Source organism: Grampus griseus (genome assembly GCF_964374135.1).
Source record: "Grampus griseus genome assembly, chromosome: 13".
NCBI classification, from domain to species: domain Eukaryota; kingdom Metazoa; phylum Chordata; class Mammalia; order Artiodactyla; family Delphinidae; genus Grampus; species Grampus griseus.
In genome coordinates, this window is record NC_139007.1 from 79,965,244 (window position 1) to 79,978,822 (window position 13,579).

General features: G+C 45.4%; 1 protein-coding gene across 2 annotated transcripts; it reads right to left on the reverse strand.

The window, feature by feature from the left end:
* Positions 1 to 2,482: 2,482 nt before the first annotated feature.
* DYNLT1 (dynein light chain Tctex-type 1) lies at positions 2,483 to 10,095 on the reverse strand (the record flags this gene model as incomplete). 2 transcript variants are annotated; one of them, XM_082668806.1, is made up of 5 exons in its annotated part: positions 10,041 to 10,095; positions 7,274 to 7,315; positions 3,681 to 3,804; positions 3,227 to 3,304; positions 2,483 to 2,925 (listed from the first exon to the last, which is right to left on the reverse strand). In XM_082668806.1, exons 1-5 carry the CDS (start codon positions 10,065 to 10,067, stop codon positions 2,855 to 2,857), a joined length of 342 nt encoding a protein of 113 aa, XP_082524932.1. In that variant the 5' UTR covers positions 10,068 to 10,095. The 2 variants fall into 2 exon arrangements, with proteins under 2 accessions (XP_082524932.1, XP_082524933.1); XM_082668807.1 differs by lacking the exon at positions 2,483 to 2,925 and having other exon boundaries at positions 3,229 to 3,284.
* Between the last annotated feature and the right edge of the window lie 3,484 nt (positions 10,096 to 13,579).

Genomic DNA, 13,579 nt, shown 5'->3' on the forward strand with positions numbered 1-13,579 from the left:
AATTCAAGTTCACATGGTTTTTACATTTGCTGCAAGGATGTGATTAATTTTTTTTGATTCTGTGTATTCAGAGGTATTGAAGAAATTTTCTGTTACCAAATTTTACAACTTCTATTAAGACTAAGTAATTTTATGTAAATTGATGAAAACTTACTTGTGCTGATTAATGTATCCTAGTATGATATAGTTTCCAAGTTTTAATCATTATAAAGTAATTGTCCATAATTTGGAATGCTGTTATTTATCAGTAAATGTATAGTATTTGAGGCATTTAGCTGTACACATTAGGTACATTTGAAAACTTATCCTCATCCTATAGTGTAATTGTTAACTGATGACTGAATCGTCATCCTTTGATTCTTATTGGCATCAAATCAGTGAAATGAAAAATATGGGAGTATTTATTTACTTTTTGTAACTAAGTTGGAAACGAGGAAAAGTTACAAAAGAAAGTACTTAAGTGGGAAATGGTTCTTTATTAAGTCATGCATTTTCAGTTTCTCTTCTCTGGTATCATATGTCAACATATTACATCTTACATGTAAAAATTTGCTTAAAATATATAGCATTTAGTGTGTATTATATGTGCCATAGGTATTAGGTTAAAACACTAAAGTCTGCCAGAAACTTTAGACAGTAGCAAGAAAATTACTATGATTATTTTTTGGTCTTGGAGGGTATCAAAGTTTTGCAAACTTAAATTATAAAGGGCTGACTTTAGTTCTTCCATGGTAACGGCTTGAATAACATCATCTTTGGGATAATTTTTTTACTGGTCCAGTCTAGGGAACCTGGAAGATGACCATAGGCATTTCACGGTTTCCCTAGGGAGAGCTTCATTATCCATGTGGATAAAGGTCTGCTTGATTTATTATTAAATCATTGAAGCAGTGCAGTGATGCAGTTTTCTCTCTCTTAAGCCCCATTTGAAAGGCTAAAGAAGAGGATATATAAAATATATTCAAGGTTTGTAAGATTGTTCCTGTACATAATTACAGATTGCAATAAAAGTTTAGATACATTATGTAAACCCAACCCATTAAATGGTCAGGTTACAATACAGACATCACCAGCCTCAAGAATTCCATGAGCTATTTACTGAAGGTACAGTTACGTTCAGTAGATTATAACGTGGTCAGTAACTTATTTCCTGGAATCCTTTTCACAGGGAAAAACACAGAGGCTCATAGAAGGGATGATTAAAAGGGACATCTAGTGAAGACTAGACTTAGAACACTTAAGTACATTTATGTATTTTTGAGGGTTTTAAAAACCAGTTGCCTTAGAGGTTAGACTTTTGAAAAACAAAGGTACAAATCTTTTCCACAGGCCAAAGGGAAGTTGCTTTAGTCTGTGACATCTTGTTACCCTGTTCATCTTGATTTGACATGTTTTAGGTATACTGGGAACTGTAATACCAGACTGTGAAACACAGGATTTTCTGCTACTGAAAACTGCCTTTTTACAAAGAGACTGTAAATATCTGTAAAATAAAACAACTCTAAACCTTAAGCTCAAAAGGAAAGATAGAGCTATGTATTAGACCTTGGAACTGTGTCAGTGAGTACAGTAGTACTTGATCACAGAATGATCATTTTAGTCAATCAAAGTGAATAAATGTTTATTTATGGCAAATTTACACTTCGGGAATGGCTTCATTAAGAGACTACCTTTCTATACTCTGGTTTCTCTTCAGATCGTATAAATCTTTCACCTTTTACTAAGAGACTACCTTTCTGGTAGATGTTAATAAATTTTTAATATTTGATCCTTATTTATGTACATTGATTTGTTTGCTCTTTGCATGTGGAGTTAACTTGATCATTCAGGCATTGGTGCTTTAGGGACAAGAGCAGGGTTTTTTCATTTCAGCAGGTGGACGCGGAGGTGTGTCTGTCTTTATTGCCATGTTAACGTGGCCCAGGCACGAGCCCCGAAGGTGAGCTTCACCGGTTTTGGGGCCCACCTCCCCACTTACTTGGATATGACTTTAAATCAGTCAGAAAACCTCCAGACACCTTTTCTGGTTCATAAATAACGGTCTAACTGTTGTGGACACAAAATGAATAATTGTGAAAGCATTGTGTAAGCCGTAAGGTACTAAAACATTTCTGTTGTGATTGCTACTGAAAAAGAAAACACAGGAGTAGAGGCTGTAGTGTTGCAGATTTGGGCCGACAGTGTGAGTCAGAGCTCTCCAGCTATCAGAAAAGACCAGCTTGCCCACTTGCCACCCCTTAAGCTCCAGGAGAGAAGCCCTTGAGGGAAGGATGTGATGCCCAAGGGTAGAATTCCAACCAGAACACAGCAAAGCGGTCAGGATCTTGGTCCCACGGGTGGATCAGCAAATCGCTGTACTGGCGAGGACCAGAGCTGAACTGCAACTTCTTCTGTTTTTTACAGTTTTATAGATTCTAAAGCCACTAACTAAATATGGAGAATTCATTTGTGATACTATTTAGACTATGCAGAAAACACACACTTTAAATTGGAATAATTTATTATTCTAACAAAAGTACAAAGTATGGAAAATTAGTGTATTTGAATCATTTCAGAGAGTAGAGAAAGTTTCACACTAGCAGATTTCGGCTTTTAGCACCTTTGAAAAGAAACATTCAAAGTTAAGACAAGTGGCAGGACAGGCTCCTGACTACCTTCAGTGATGACTCCTCTGACTTAGGGTGTGCAGGTCACAGAACAGTGTGGTCATTTGGTTTTTTTCTCTACATTTTGAGAGCGCCACAAAAACACTAAGAGAGTGAGACAGGTGATCACTGACTAGATGGCTGGTGGTTAGAAGATGGAAGAGAAATGCTGGGACAAAAGGAGAAAGATCACAGGCTGGACAGGGCGGTCAAATGGACAGTCCAAAGGCGCTGACAATGCAGTACATGGTCTTGTTCTCCCATCGCACAGTGCAGCTCCCTGCGGGAGGAAGGAGGCGGGTTAGGACAGAAAACTGGGAAGAACGGGGGACTTCCGAGTTCTCACGATTGTGTACTTAACTCTTTGTGGCCAAAAAAGAAGGCTGGCCAGTCTCTCTTCTATCAAATGTTTTAAAAGGTGACTCTAATAGACATGCATTCAAAGACAGGAAACATCCAAGCACATATTTCATAAAACAACGCTTTGAATAATCTAGATCTCAGCAGGGCCCAGGCACCGCAGAGCCTTCAGGGAAATGCCCGTGACAAGCCTTCACGAACGGAGTGAAAACCGTACGTACCATCAGTAGAGCTGTCCCAGAAGCAGGAACTTGCCGTGTGCAGGCCCGCTCCGTTCTTCTGCATGATTACACAGGTCACTTCGATAAAAGCAGACTTTTATTAGAGAAATATACTTGGCGACACAAATTCCCTTTTGTCCACTTTCATTATATAGAGAGAGATCACGTGGCTGATGTTCATGATAAAAATTCTAGGGGTAGAGTGCCAGGTCCTAGGACATCAACAGATCACCACAGGCTTGTTCTAAAAGCATCAGATCGGAAATGCTGGTACGTCCCTGCGTTCCTGCAGTCCCACAGGCCGGGTGGGTGGTTACGTGCACAAGCCGAGTGACCTGCTCCTACCAGGAACCTCCTCTGAGCTCAGGCCACGCTGCTCTCCTAACACAGACTCGCCTCTGATCCGTATTTAAAGAACCACCACCAATATAAACAAGAGGCGAAGATTCATTACCAATGTATTTAAACGGTTTCCCCAGCTTGGTGAGTTGGCTTAAGGTTTGCTCCACTACGTTTGTGGTCCACTGATTCACTTTACTGTGCTGATAGGCGTTGCCACCGATGGCACGTTCTATGGCCTGGAAGACAGAGCACAGCTGGTCACTGTTAGCAGAACACGCCAAATACCTCCCAGCCACTCCTGAGGTTAGCACAGTTAGTACTGCACCCTAAGAACTGCTGAAATACAATTTGCATAAAGTGTAAATAAGCTTATTTGTAAACACGAGGACTCCTTTGCAAATGTACCTTTTGTTCTAACAGTGTTGTATTTCATTTGAATGCTTTATATTCAGTTTTAAAAATATGTAATTATATGGGACTTCCCTGGTGGTCCAGTGGCTAACACTGTGCGTTTCCAATGCAGGGGGCCTGGGTTCGATCCCTGCTCGGGGAACTAGATCCCACATGCCGCCAACTAAACAGTCCGCATGCCACAACGAAGATCCTGCATGCTGGAACTAAGACCCAGTGCAGGGCTTCCCTGGTGGCGCAGTGGTTGAGAGTCTACCTGCCGTTGCAGGGGACGCGGGTTTGTGCCCCGGTCTGGGAAGATCCCACATGCCGCGGAGCGGCTGGGCCCGTGGCCATGGCCGCTGAGCCTGCGCGTCCGGAGCCTGTGCTCCGCAAAGAGAGAGGCCACAACAGTGAGAGGCCCGCGTACCGCAAAAAAAAAAAAAAAGACCCAGTGCAGCCGAACAAATAAAAAAAAAAAAAAAGAATTATATAGCATCTGATCTGTCAAGTTTTTTAAACATTTTGACTGAATTTAATGTTTGCTGTTGTAGTTACTGTCTGGAGATAAGGAACACGTTTTCTCCCTGGTGAGGCTAGAAAATATCTTCCTTTGCCTATTTCTTTCTTAAAAGTACACCAGAGATAGAGGAATCTTTTGTCAGTTGTACAACTGACAATGTACAAACCTATCCAAATAATCATGTATTGATATTTACAAATACTTCCTTTACCCAGCATCTTCTGGGAATGTTACCACAAAAGTACATTTTTCAGAAAACTAAAGAACTCCTCTATCTATTCCAAAACTTAGTTTGTGATGAATTTTTTCTTTATTATGAAATTCCTTGTTTCCTTTTCTGTGCTGTATTCTGGGTGGGTTCACCCTGTGTGCTTCAGAGGGTATTCAGGAATACACACGGTCCCTGGCCCCAACTCTTGGTCCAGCTGGTAATAAGGATAGTCCCATTTTACGGTTCTCTGGGCCTTTTATGCTGGTGCCTGTGTGCCTGCTTCTAAGCAGCTTTCTTTTCTACTCCTTTTCTAACTTGTGCTGGAAACCAGAAAACTGAGTTTTTATGACACTTATGACCTAAAATAATAACATTCAGTGAGGGCTAAGTTCTGTCCTCAGACGTGGAGAGAAAAAGTCCCTGAGTTGTATACAATGGTGACAGACTGGGGTCTACGGCCTGGGGCCTAGCCCAGAGACCTTGGTTTTGAGGAACAAAAGCGACTCACGCCATATTCTAGCGCTGGAAATTCCTAGTCATCCTGGGACCTGAGCGGGCTGCTGCCCCCACAAACTGGCACAGCTCTTCCGCACCCTCTGCCGTGTCCTGCTCCCTCCCCAGCTCAGAGCTGAACCTGGGACCAGGGTGGTGATAGCTCTGGGTGTCCCCAAAGAAGTAGGGGCTGCACTCGAGCTAAACCTCTCACTCTGGCAAGTCTCCCCACACATGCTTCGGAATTCACTGATTTCAGGGAGGGAGGAAAACCCTCCGCTAATTTTGTACCCATCCAAATTTACTACTACCCAATCCTTAAAATAGCCGAGTACAGAATTAACCTTTTGCCTAGAGGCAAAAAAAAGCTGAAAGTAACACCACACTGTAACTTTATGCTTCCAGTCCTTTATGCTTCCAGGGAGACTGGGAAGGTCTACTTGCAATGGTACTTGCTGCCTGGGAACCAAGTCAAAGACAGTGAAGAAAACAAGCAAGGCCCAAGGAGGCTTCACGATGAGCCAACTCCATGTCTGAGTTCTAGTGAAATTCACCCATCTTCCTGCTCCCTACCATGCTCCTAAGAAACACTTTTTTTTTTTTTCCAAAAAACTACAAGGACTTCCCTGGTGGCACAGTGGTTAAGAATTTGCCTGCCAATGCAGGGGACACGGGTTCGAGCCCCAGTCTGAGAAGATCCCACATGCCGTGGAGCAACAAAGCCCGTGCGCCACAACTACTGAGCCTGCGGCTCTAGAGCTGGCGAGCCACAACTACTGAAGCCTGCACGCCTAGAGCCTGTGCTCCGCAACAAGAGAAGCCACCACAACGAGAAGCCCGTGCACTGCAACAAAGAGTAGCCCCCGCTCGCTGCAACTAGAGAAAGCCCGCACGCAGTAATGAAGACCCAATGCAGCCAAACATAAAAAAATTTTTTAAATGACTAAATTTTTAAAAAAGAAAGAAAAACAATGACAAGCAAACTGTTATAGATCCTGAAAGCAAGTAGAAAATCCATGCCTGATGTGGAATAATACATACAGCAGAACAAAGTCATTTTGCTTTTTAATGGTGTTCACAAAACTAGGCTGTGGTTCTTCATCACTCTGCCATTAGTCAATAACTTGCATTAATAATAATTTGCATTGGAGTCAATTCCAAATCACATATATAACCTCAAATGGTATTGGCAAACTTAGGTCATCTAATAACCGTCTTTTAGCCACTGGCTTCATTATGTGCTCAGTGTACCCAGGGAGGGAAACTGACTAGGAAAACGTTTCTGGCCTCCTTCCTGCCCCAGGCTGCCCCCATGCTCAGCACTAGTCCAGCCACACCCACCTCCCCTCCAATCCCTCAAACACCACGCACACTCCTTACCACAGGGCCTTTGCACTTGTCCACTGCCTGGAATATCTGTCCCCCTCTTTTCACTGAGTTAACACTCCTCCCATTTTCTCAGATTCCAGCTCTGAACTCACTAGGTGGGTTAATCCCTCAAAGCACCACATACCGTGGCAGTTACCACACAGGGAATGCACGTTTACATTTTCCAATGTGATTATTACCATGAGTCTTTGATGCTAAAAGGTTACAGAATCAAGCCTTAGTAACATTCAGTAATAATGCTAGTATATAAAATGTCCTGTCTCATTTAAAATATATAATTTACATAATATGGGAGAATTCTTTTTTGTTTTGTTTGGTTTTGGTTTTGGTTTGGTTTTTTGCGGTACTCGGGCCTCTCACTGTTGCGGCCTCTCCCGTTGCGGAGCACAGGCTCCGGACGCGCAGGCTCAGCGGCCATGGCTCACGGGCCCAGCCGCTCCGTGGCATGTGGGATCTTCCCGGACCGGGGCACGAACCCGTGTCCCCTGCATCGGCAGGCGGACTCTCAACCACTGTGCCACTAGGGAAGCCCCAAGGGAGAGTTCTTATCTAGATATTCATTGAAGTAAAAACTGTTATTTGAAATGCCAAAACACACAGGCTCAGTTGAAACAATTCCAAGACAGTATTTAAAACACATTATTTTCACTCATATAAGCCATTAATCAAACATTGAAAAAGGGAGCATTTCTCCTCTTACCTCTTTTACAATGTTGCTCACTTCATCAACAACAAAAGCAGTCTGTAAGGAAGAAAATCAGTTAAGTTTGATTGATTTAAAAGATCCTTTTCCACTGCACTGATTAATGCAAATTTAGGTAATGAACATGATTTAGAAATGAAGACCTTAGGAATAATCTAACCAGGCTGTTCATTTTACTGAGGAAAACATTAAGTAGCTCTCTGAGGATCACAGAGCTAATGAGAGGCAGTCAGGAGACACAGGATACATGTATACGATTTAAAGGTTTTTTGGTTTGTTTTTGTTTTAATCATGCCATGACCCAAAAGACTGACTTCACCTTAAACTAAAATTCAATCTCTCCATCCATTTCAGCTGGCCGCTAGGATGATTACTATAGAAGTTTAATGAGTTACTTGACTTTTATATAAATTAACTGACTCTTTCCCTGATGTAAACTTGTTAGGAGGCTTGAAACTTAAGACATTTTTTTTGGGGGGGGGGGTGTTTTTAGCCACTGTTTGTGGTAAGATACACCATGATTTTACTATTTTCTGTTGGTATTTTCTTTCTCAATGCTGTCCTACTTCAGGACTGTACAGCTAGCTGCTGGCACAGCCATTCCCCGCCAGTGTGTCGAGGTGAGCTGGGAGGTGGGCTCTCAGCAGGAATCTAGTGCCAGGAGTTTATATAAATGGCTTTCTTTTTTCTTTCTTTTTACATATGGTACATCTGAATGGGTACAAGATTCCCTCTGAATCCTGGGAACCTTATTTCCGGAGCTTTGCAGATGCTTTCCAGAGGGCAGCCCCAGGCCCTCAGTCCATGTACATCCTGGTGAAATAAAGGCAGAGAGTTCAGCAGGGCGTTTTCCTCCCTGCCGGGCTGCTGACCACTGTAGCCCTGTGCTAGCAATGCCCCTTTCTTCCCAGGAGGATCAAGAGCTGACTGCCTGAAGCCCACCTGCTGTACTCAGAAGTCATACTGGGAGACAAAGCCAACTCACCCAGTTAATGAAAATCTGCAGTATCCTAGATTAAATTATTTCTCGAAGTTTAAAGGATCTTTCCAAGAGACTTCAGTGATCCTAAACCATACAGGAAAGTCCCTGTATAACTTTCCATGTGGTTGAAATATGAAAAAGGGTGAGGGGCATTTCAATGGACTTTTCATGGAAAGTACAGCAGTTGTACAGAATCCACTGGGCAGTTTCAGTTTCTACAGGAAAGTCGAACAATGAACGGAGAGTAGAGTTATTAATACAAAGATCCAGGTATCTACATGAAGTTAGAGGATATGCAGAGGCTGTTAGGAGGAGTGGGGTGGATTAGTAAACGCCCAAAGCGGGCCTACTAGAAAGAAGGGAGTCATGGTCTCAGCCTCCCAGGGCTTTATCTTGTGTAAAACACAGATCACTCTGTTGGGCCCTTTCATTTCTCAGATATGCAGTTGAGATCTGAAATAATGAAGTCACTTAGCCACCTCATTGGTGAGAGCCAGAATTAGAGTGCAGAGTATTAAAATGCCAGTGTTAAGGACTTCCTCTATATTGCCATTTCCTTTCTTAAAAGTTACTCATATTCCTATAATACAAGCCATTTTGCAACATTATATCAGTGCACAGTTTACAGGCGTCTTTCCTTGACTCCCTGCTCCTGAACTATGACTTCTCCTAATTATTCACTTGATTGCTGCCAGCATTCAGACACTGATGATGACACTACCACAGACAGTTTGTGCTAGTTCGGAAATTAGATAAAATCTGAAACTCTTAAGGTCAGTCCTTAAGCCATATATATATATATGTATTTCCCTCAAAACATTCCTGCTTAGACTAAATTTCAAAAATGGTAAGATAACCTGTTATTTTTGACAGGCTGCATAATAAATAGGACTCCATTTATTTGTATTTCAACAAGAATTATTTAGTGAGAAGAAAAATGGGCAGCTATTCTATAAGAGGAGCACCCATCAGCTTTATTCCCTGAATGCTCGTAAGCTTGAAGGAAAGCCATGAAACGGCGCACGTCATTACAGCGAATGTCGTCTGCTTGGTAAATAACTGTATGCGCTACCCTGCTTCTTCGTTGGGGCAGTAAGAGATGACTCTTCTCCCCCCACAGATAGGAGCTATCTTACTGTTGTCTCAAACTCAAATGAAATGGGAGTGACGGTGGCCTCGGTGGGCGCTGCGCGCAGCACCGAAGAACAGGTGTGGAAACGAAGACAGGCAGCTTCTCCTACTGGGCACGTCTGCTTTTTGCGCACAGCCAGAGGATCCAATCCTTGACTGAAGGGACTTGAGAGATGTGACTGTACATGCGGGTCACTCTGGAGTCTCGCGTGCATCAGCGACACACAAGGGGCGGCCTTCAGTCTTCCCCACCCGCGGGCGGGGGTCTGAATCACGGAATAAACAGAGCGAGCGGCGGCGCTCTCTCGGGGTCGGGGGCGTGGCGGGCCGGGGTCGCCGGGGAGGCGAGCGGCGCGGCGGGGGGTCTCCCGGGAGTGCCGCCGGCACAAGGCGTCCCAGGGCTGCGGAGCCCCCTCCACGCCCCGCCCCCCGAGCCCCGCCCCGGGCAGGGCGACGACGCCCTGAGCCGGCCCGGCGGCGGGTCACCGCGAAGCGCTCGGCAGGGCGTCGGTGCCGTCAGCCTGCGCTGGGGACGGCCGCTGCCCACGTCTAGACGCAGCCCGGGTGCCCGCACAAGCCCCTGGCTGCCGCCGCCCACCTGCACCCGGAACTCCCGGCCTCCACCCGTCCCGTCGCCAACCCAGCCGTTACCTCCTCGACAGCCTGGTAGTCTTCCATCTTCCCTTCGGCGCCTCGCCTCCGCCTCCCTGAGTGGAGCGCACTGCGCAGGCGCACTCAGGCCCCGCCCCTCGCTTCTGGCCCCGCCCCCCTTTAGGGCCCCCGCCCACTCCCGCCCTGACCCAGTTGCCAGTACAGCCCCGACCAGCCGGGCGGCCGTTGGGGGTTCGCCTCTTCTCCCGTGCTGCCGGAAACGACGGTTTCCGCGGGAACCCGCCAGGGAATCCCGGCAGCTCCCTACACCTCAGCAACGAAAACAAAACAAATGGACAAAGCCAGTCCGGGAGGGGAAGAGTCGTCCTGGCCCCTCTCTCCGGTTCGTACTGTGTGGGTTAATTTGAACGTTCAAGCGAGTTTGGACACCTAGTAACAAACTGTAAAGTGATTTATGAACATGATGGGCTGTCTGAGATATTGTTTGCAGTCCCCTTAAGGATCCAAGGTTAGGAAACTTTAGCTGTGAACGAAACCTTCCTTTGGGGAGGTAAGTTTTCCATATAAATGAGATTTTTTTTTTTTTCCTACAGTCACCATTAAAAAAAAAAATTGGGGGGTGGAAAACATTGTAAAATGCTGCACACTTCCTGACTGCCTTAACCAGAATGACCTAGACATACACTTAACTTGTCTACAAAGGTCTTTATAAAAATTAGTAATGGGGGCTTCCCTAGTGGTGCAGTGGTTGAGAGTCCGCCTGCCGATGCAGGAGACACGGGTTCGTGCCCCGGTCCAGGAAGATCCCACATGCCGCGGAGAGGCTGGGCCCGTGAGCCATGGCCGCTGAGCCTGCACGTCCGGAGCCTGTGCCCCGCAACGGGAGAGGCCACAACAGTGAGAGGCCCGCGTACCGCAAAAAAAAAAATTAGTAATGGCGCTGGGCACTGGTATGGCGCTCTCCAGGAAGGGCTGGGATATATGTACCTGCTTGCTTGCATGTGATCTGAGGCTAAAACCTTTGACTTTGGGGGCTACTTTTTCTGTTGTTTTTACCACAACCTCAAAGTCAATCCGTCACTTCTTACCTCTCTAAAGACCAGTAGCTAAAACCCACTTCCCATCCTTCCAGGAAGGGCTGACCACAGGACCCTGAGACTTGGTAGAATTAAGCTGCAGAGCCCACACTCAGTTCATCTGCAACACTTGTTTCTGTGCTACAGAATCTGAGTTCCATGCTGGCAGAATCCGTTTTATTCACTAATGCGTCCCCTGCCCCTTCCATTGTACCTGGCACATGGTGCACAATTAAAATTTATTGAATGAATGATTTCCCTACACATTAGTTCTGCCTCATACCCAGTTGCAGAGAACTGGGAGTGGAGGAAGAGGCAATCGCCTGCCTCCTGGGAAAGGGGGAGGGGGAGAGGGTGAAAGACACAAGACTGCCCTGCCCTGGACACCTGGCTTGAGCAAGGGGACCTGCTGGGTGGGAACCGGCTGCCCTCTCACACCTGGTTTCTGCTTCTCAGATTCTGAACTCTACCTTTTGAGCTTTGTTCCCTTCCTGTTAATCTGGCTTCGATTCACCTGTTCCAGTGTTTCAGCCTCAAGCCTCAGTCTACATGGGATTCTAAGTCTGGCATTTCTTTGTTTTGTCTTCCTCACATTCCCAGCTTCACCTAAGATCCCAAGATCCCTTATCAGGTGTCCTTCTCCATCACTTGACCCCAGTTCCAGCCCCTCAGCAGCACCACACTTCTGAGCCAATCAGGGGCCTTTTCACCCTCTTCTAATTTTCTTCTGCTCTCCTAGGGTGGCCCCGCAGGCCCACTAGCTAAGTGTGTTAGCATTATGTGCAAAGCAAGAGGGAACAATCCTGAGTGAGGTTTGGGACATCTTTTCTAAATTGTTCCATAACCTTTTAAGAATTTCCTAATTCAAATGAGTGTCCTGAATGGCTGCTGGGATAGTGCATTAGTAATGCTTAGATCTTAAGTTATACTGTGACTGAAAATCACCAGCATGGGCATAAATCAACAGAAAACATGTAAATGTGAATTTTTAAAAATTTTACATGACTTTAGCTTATCTGCATTGGGTACCACTCTCCAATTTTAACTGTCAAAGAACATTCATTAAATGATCATAATACATGCCATAGTTATATTGAGTCTGCCCCAGAAATAGGTAAGTTGGTCTGTTTATCTTCAGAGCTATTTGTTAACTTATTCAACACACATGACAGTAAGCACTCACTTTGCTGCAGCCTCTGAGCTGGAGTGGAAGCTACAGAGTTGACTAGGATACGGCCTTGATGGAAAAACTTGAAAAACTTACTTCTGTCCGTGGGAGGATTTGAACTCTCTAGGCTCAGTGATGTTGTAGTGCTTGGAAAAATGCAGTGCAGGGGTTGTCTTCTGCCCGATTGATGTACACTCTGCAGGGCTAAGGAATTTACAATCACTATGGCATTTGGCCGTTGACTAGCTGCCGTTCCAGCACCCCGACTCTGCCGAGAATGAATGTCCATTAGAAGTCCTGGAGTATAAACACGCTGACCCAGGGCTGCTCATGAATCTCCCGTATTTAGCCATATTTTAGGATAACGTTTAGGTTTCTGTGCAGCGAGTAAGTGAAGTGGATCTTGGATTTGCTTTTCAATTTGGGGCTTAGCCGTAAGTTGGCAGATGTTGTGTGCTTTCTTTCTTCGAGGCGAGTCTCTTAAATACACTCTTTAGAAATAAGGATTGTTGTTGTCAATGCCTTATTTAGCGAGTGTGGGCCAAATAACCATAGCCCCGTCACCTCAACAAGTAATATCCACGGCCACAGTTGGGTCTCCCAGTGCTGTCTATGCTCTGCAGCCGTTTGCCGTCCAAATCCAATCCTGGGGATGTTCGAGTTTTCCTTCCTCTCCCTGTGCCTAGGAGTGTTACTGAGATGTACCGTGGAGTCAGGCTGAGTCACTAATGATGATGATGAGGAAGATGCCGATGGTGATAATGGCGATTGCAAAACACTCCAGTGTGAGGAATGTAACGTTGTAATGGGGAAGAAAATAAACTTGTGACTGACACAGATCTAAAGTGAGAATCCTGTGCTGAGAAGTTACATGCTAACGAGATTGGCTAAGAAATGCCTATATTTAGGTCTGCTGTCAGCTGGGAAGCACGGGCACAGTGGGACTGAAATACCTCTGTACCAACTGGGAATGGCTGTTGCTCTGAACCCCTAGGCTCCCTCTTCCTTCCAGTCCTGCCCACCCCCGCCCCTTCCCTGGGACCTCATCCCAAGATCCAACAACTAAAGGCGAATTCGGGGCATAGCAGGGCCGCCAGCGGGCGTTTCTTCTGCCCAATCATTTCATGCTGTGGTAGTTATTAACTAGTTTATCAGTTCTGTGTATACGAAAAAAACACACACACTACATCAGTCAGCATAGGCTAGGTTAGCTGAAGAAACCAACGACCCTAGACTCTCGGTGGTCGGCAACAACAAATGTGTATTTGTCGCTCGAGCTACATGACCGTCAAGGGTCTGCTGTGGCTCTGCCCGGTGTGCTCTCCACGCATCGG